Genomic DNA, 6535 nt, shown 5'->3' on the forward strand with positions numbered 1-6535 from the left:
CCCGTCTTTAGGAAGATGAGCTTGGGTGTACTGCTGCAGGCTCTAACTGGATTGTACCTTGCCACTAAGCATCACGGAATATATGTCAAAATCCTGCAGCAGATGAACGCCAGCAGGGATCCTGAGGAGTTACAAGCGTGAAGCTAAGCAACTTCCCAAGTGCCCTGGCTAAGTCACCGTAATAAACAGAGGAAGAACTTGGTGCTTGCTGTCTTTTCTAACAGGGAAAGGCAGTTAGGGCTCTGCACTGTGCTTTTCAGTGCTGAACTTAGGTCTGTCATTATGTCCAGCTTAGTGTTTACACGTGAATAACAGCTTTACAAGGACAGGTGTTTTTCTTTGGAACCGGGAAAAAAAGAAGCGTTTATATTGCCTGCTTAGTGTTTGGCTCTGGGGTGATGCTGCATCTTTCAGAAGCCATATGAGTATTGCTGAAAAAAGGCTTTTTTTCTTCATAATGCAAACCTCGGTGATTAAAAAAAGGGAAGCGGCGATATCAAGGCAAGGTGGTTCCAGAGATTCACTCAAATCTGACTATTCTTCTCCCTTAACTTTCCTCCATTCTGCTGTGTTGTGGTCTAACCCAGCCAGCCACCACACAGCCCCTCGCTCACCTTCCCCCTCCTCCTCCGGTGGAGGAGGAGAATTGGAGGAAGAGACAAGGAATCTCATTGATTGAGACACAAACAATTTAATAACTGAAAGTAAGTGAATAAAATAGTGATACCAGTAATACTAGCAATACCAATAATACTAGAAATACCAGTAATAATAGCAATACCAATACTACTAAAATTATTACTACTAATACGTAATGAAAATACTACTACCACTACTGCTGATAATAATGTGTAATGAAAGGAATGGAAAATAAAAGAAACGGTACAATTGTTCACCACCCAGTGCCCAGCCAGGTCCATAGTAGTGGGAGCCAGAGCCGGAGAGCCTGGGAGAGATGGCACCAGTGAGCCGGAGAGCGAGCAAGAGAGACAGACTGAATGAGAAAGCCCACCAACAGAGCCCCCGGCCCACCCCCAACTTACGTACTGAGCATGATGTTCTACAGCATGAAACGCCCCTTGGGTCAGCCTGGGTCAGCTGTCCTGGCTGCATCCCCTCCCAGCTTCTGGCAGCAAAGAAGCTGGGAACACAGGGGCAGTATCAGAAACTGGAAAATTGGTGCCAGCACTCCTTAGCACCAACTAAAATCCACCCTATCAGTACTAATCTCAGAGCAAATCCAAAAACCTAGCTTCATACCAGCCACTGTGATGAGAATTAACTCTGTCCTGACTAAACCCAGCACACTGGGACAAACCACAGGTTTTAGATACTCTTTTTTTAGGGTGAAAGCTGAAGACTGAGGAATGTGAGATACAATGTTTTCAGTAAGCCACAAAGAGCTGGTTCCAGCAGGAGTGATGAATACACCAAGTGCAAGTGTGTTCAGCACTGGTCCTGTCGAAGCTCAGCGATACACTCCGTAGGCAGGAAAGGCGGTGTGTTGTAAAAGAGGAAACTTTAGTTGTAGCTGTGTACTTCTCCTTAAACAACTCGGTGGGGGGAAGAAGGCTCAAAAGGAAATAGAGACTGAAACTGCTTCCAAGTTCAGGAGGACAGCGATGCTATTGGCAAGCATCACGACGGAATGCCCTCACAGAAGCCCAGACACCGTCCCCGTCTTGTATGCAGGGTACAGCATAACATACTTTGTACAACTCGAGAGTCACAGGAGGAGCTATTACCAGTCCTTGGCCTCCCACCACCTGTACAAACACCTTGCCAGCACCGCCTCCCTGTTTGAAAACCTGAGAGAACAGGTTTCAGTTGTACCCTTTTTTCCTCTGAGGCGTTAGTAGGAGCAGGCCAGTGGCAGGCAGCGTACCGCAGCGGTAGCTTTTACGGCACCCTTGGAAAGCACACGTAGCACGGATAGCCTAATGCCACGGACGTTCTACGCAGTCTGAACTCCTGCCAAAAGACTGCTGGGAGACCGGCATCAGCACCAACAGGGAACAAAAGCACGGATTTCATCTACGTGTACCATTTTTGATGCTCAATCTCAACATTCCAGTCTATCCCCCAGCCTCCTGCAGATGATACCCCCCTCTCCCCTGTGCCTGCCCTAGTCCAGCTCCCGGCATCCTCCGGCTGATGGGCAGAGACAATTCTCTCTCCCAGTCTGCCCATCCTACTCCCACTGGATGAGAAACCGCAGGATCAGCTGCTGTCAACGCCGTTTTACACAGGTTGAACATCTCCCACACCTGCCATACCTTGCAGACCAACTTTTAGCACATACAAGCCTATGGAGAGTACTGTTGGCTCGAGCAGAAAGCCTCTTTAGCCACAAGCTCTAGAGAACCTGCGCTTTTAAAAATCAGTAAATGTACAAAAAGCCTTTGCGTTTTGCAGATGTCTGCAGTTCACAGGGAAAACGTTACAGTTTTGACAAGTGGCCTGAGAAACGTGATACTCTGGAAGTACCGAGAGATACCAAGTGTTGGAACACAGTTCCCTACGTTTACTGCGGTATCACCTCTCCGGGCAGCTTCGTTTTACCCTCTCAGATGCTGCTAAGCTCTTCGGAGGAAGGAGCAGTTAATTTAGAGTGCTCCCGAGCCACAGCAGAAGAATCACTGCAAAGGCCTAACTGAGTGCGGAACTGTTTCTCATTTAAATGCTGAGCAGTCTCCACGTGGCTGTGGGGTGGAGAAATCCCAGCACATGAAGGCAGCAGAGCCCACTGGGTTCTGTGCTACCTACAGCTCAACTAACAGAGATTTCAGTGCTGAACAGAGTATGTTCTACAGCCAGAGGCCAAGAAAGCAGAGTGTGCCACTGCACTATTAAATTTTTAAACCCTTTTTTTGGGTGAAATATTGCTTTTTATCAAGCTGCAGAGCACTTTCACTGGAACGCCTGGATGCTAGAAAGCCAGCATGCTATTTTAAACTGCTCACTGCAAATAAAGCACTTCAGATCAAGGGAAAGCAAAGACGCAGTGCGTGGCTCACGCCGGAGCTTCAGCACCCCTTGGTTACCCGCACCCCAGCGTTCAGCGTAGAGAAGGTTCTGGTTTAAGAGCGTATCGTCAGCTAGCCATCAAACTTCAGAATCTAAAAATGGGGCAGAAAGGAGGAAGATGCCAACAGACCATGGAAGCTTTTATGTAAGTATCCGACTCCGCCATGGTTTATTGATCAAACGTATCCGCGTTAATAAATTATTAAGCAGGAAAACCAACTGTAAAACACAAGGCGTGGCAATTCTCGATTCTCAGTACAGCTCGGTTCAAGGAATAAAGCCTTCATTTTGTCCTGGCCCCAAACTCCAGAGATAGGTGAGTGAGAACATTTCTCCTGGATACCCTGCTCCTATTTATCTCGTTTTCCAACACAACCCACAGAAAGAGCAGCGACAGCAACCTTCCCCCTTTCTGGTTTCCCACGTGGTGAAACAAAGCAAGGCATTAATGAGAAGGATGAAGAAAAACCATCTGAGCCCGTAACTGAAAGATCAACAAGTCTGGTTTTATTATGATACTGTATTCTGATCTGGATGGCACATAATTACAAAGAGACATTTACAATATATTTTCAAGTATTAAGTTATGTCATTTCGAGGCTTCCACTTCAAAAAGCTACATATTAATAATACACCATACAGATAGTACAGTCGGTTAGAATTCCAAATAACCTCCTCCCCTCTATTTGGTTTAAATATGATTCAGTAGGCACTGGAAATGCCTGCAGCCACTTACTTCCTTGGGACTTGACCTCGTACTGGTATACATCACTTTGCATGTGAGAAAATCAGCTACTCTCAGACACAGCGCACAGGTAGTTTCGTGACTAGAGCGATGTGCAGGTTCACAACAGAGACCAGAACTACGTCCCTGACCCATACCGTTCAGAAGCGATGCAAAAAGAAAGAATGCATATTTAAGTTAACTTAAAAACCGCTCCTACTCTGAAGGAACTGTGAAAATGCCACTGTAACATCCCATACTCGCTACGTTAGTGTTTCTCTTTTCACCAAGTTCAACTTCAAAGTAAAGCACCTTTGTGAAGTCTGAGCTAGGCAGGCGGGGCCTAGAGCGAGCAACTCGGTCGCTTCCACTTGGCGCAGCAGCCGGCGCAGGGTTTGCCGGTTAGCTCGCGCTGCTGGAGCGCTGGCACAACCCATCAGTTAAGCGGGGTTATACACAGCTTACGACGGAAGCTTTGCACCGCCCTGCTGATGCCAGCACAGAGGAGTAAGGGAATGCGTACCCCACCGAGCCTCTTCTGTGCTGGCAAATATACCTTGGGCAGATGGAATTCTGCATACAGTAGAGTAAAACCTGTTTGACAGGACATTGTCTTTTTAAAAAAGCATCTTGGATGGCAGTAAATGATCCCAGCATTCAACCTTTTTTGTTTTTTTTTAACCAAAGACAGCAAAAGCCCTGTTACCTCTTTATTCTCATTTCTTATACTACCTTTTAAAATAAAGCAGGAAATGTGGCCAGCAGCTGGTCCCGTCTCTTCCGCCCCAACACAGCTGAATCCACTTTAGCATAAAGAAAAACAAGGATGCTAAATACACATATACTTTATCACACAGTGATGTTTCACAAAGAAAACTCAAATTCCATTTGTACTGATGGACAAGGATCTAGCACTAGTAAAGCCAATGACTGGGAGAAAACGCTTTCACCGTCTACTTAGCCTTAAACACACAATTTAAGGCTTTAAGAAACAAGACTTCAGAAACACTAATAGAATCTTCTTTTTTTAGCTTAATAAATGAAACTGTTTTAGGAAAGCCTATTCTTTGTGAAACCTCACTTTACATGTCATCATTTTCACAATCCTTATTCCCCCAACTGACATACATAGAAACAGCCTAAACATTGTCATACAACTGAAAAAACGACCCACTCAATCTTCTGTGATAGGGAGAAACACTGACTAGTACAAGAAAACACACGCTATGGTTTGGCAAACTATTTTTCCTCCTATCTCAGTTAGTTATGGAGCATTTTTTAAATCATTAGCCTCAAGATACATATTTGCTCATCTCCAAACTGTGCTTAATTATATGAAGTTATAGTTTTCTGGATACTGTAAGAGGCTAAATTAAGAACTCCACAGTAAAATTAAGCACATGCATACACATGCAATATTTTTAAAATTTAAAGCTACTTTGAAGTAACGTAGGGATTTCAGTGTGCACGGGCACAGAGATTAACTTATGGGAAGCTAAAGTAACGAGTTACTTCAATGCACTGCATTCTCCAAACCGCGACTCGCGTTAAAGGTCCATGCAAAAAAGTGACTCCTCTACATTAGGATTCCACTGTACAGATATAACCCAGTGCTCAGGTTCAGTTTAATCGGGCAAAACTCCGCAACACGAATTAGAGCAAGCTAGAGAAGGACTTTTTAAAGATACTGTGGCATCCCTAACACTAGACAGTATTTTAAACCAACAGGTCACAAATCCTCTTTTTTTTTTTTCTCATTTAAAAAGCAACTTACTTACACTTTTGGGACAGTCCCCTATGATAAAAGGCTGTAGATATCACATCTCCTTATTAGCATATTTTTCCCTTCCAGCTCATCAGACACTTATAGAAAATTCCTATTTCAAATGGCATAAGCATTTATTTTTTTAATTCAAACCATAGCTCATGTATTGGCTACCATGTGTGTATTCATTTAAAAAGGAAAAGAGGAAAACTGCTAATCAGAATGATGCGATTGTAATTTTCCCTATTAGTTACCATCCAGAGCTAGAAACATTTTGACTGAGTAGGCCAAGGACCAGAGAAATCATTTCCTGAACCAGTCATTACAAGAGACTGGCATAAGCAAAGCAAGCTGTCTGATACCGCATTATGGGAATATATTGATCCTTACCAGGTTGCGAGGTGGAAAACGACTGTTCTTTAACCCCTACACAACGGAGCCTGGCAGGGCAAGCACCTAAAAGAGAAACTGTCAGAGAGGTTTTAATAGTAATGTATAACTGAGATGCAGTACAATTTTATATGCATGCTTTCTTTTGCCGATCATTACTATTTTCTTAAGTCTGTCCAGTGACGATGTCTTAATGAAGTTTTTGGTTTGGTTTTCTAAGCAAGCATTTTCGGCTCCTCAGGATAAGCAGGCTAGACATTATCTGACTCAAGACCGGGTAGTCAGTGTTATCTTTACTGGCAACTGCGAAGTGGAACCGAGCACACCTTCGTGCCTCAGGTCGGCATGATCTTTTCACCCAAGTGCTGCAAACGGGCTCTGGCGGCACCTCTGCGTGTATATGCGCGCGTCAGTTTGCAGGGTAATTACCGCACTGCTGTACACGGCTCTGCACGACTCTCACACCAAACAGGCTCAGACCACTACCGTCCACGCGCCAGATTCACGCGGCCTTTAACCGAGGCCACCATCCGGCTCCCAACGTGCCATTCACGAGATTATCATTTTTCGTTACCCTGGCCACTTAAGTGCCAGGTTGCCCTCCTCCGCATCTCCCCCAATACCACCCC

General features: G+C 44.9%; 1 protein-coding gene across 1 annotated transcript in view; it reads left to right on the forward strand.

Annotated features, from left to right (window-relative positions):
• Window positions 1–141, forward strand: part of TMEM126A (transmembrane protein 126A) — a 5352-nt gene extending 5211 nt beyond the window's left edge. Inside the window, exon 4 of the mRNA XM_010147599.1 lies at window positions 3–141. Coding sequence (XP_010145901.1) covers window positions 3–141 — 139 coding nt within the window. The remainder of the gene's footprint in view (window positions 1–2) is intronic.
• The last annotated feature ends 6394 nt before the right edge of the window (window positions 142–6535 follow it).

Source organism: Eurypyga helias, unplaced genomic scaffold (genome assembly GCF_000690775.1).
Source record: "Eurypyga helias isolate BGI_N326 unplaced genomic scaffold, ASM69077v1 scaffold9222, whole genome shotgun sequence".
Lineage (NCBI taxonomy): Eukaryota > Metazoa > Chordata > Aves > Eurypygiformes > Eurypygidae > Eurypyga > Eurypyga helias.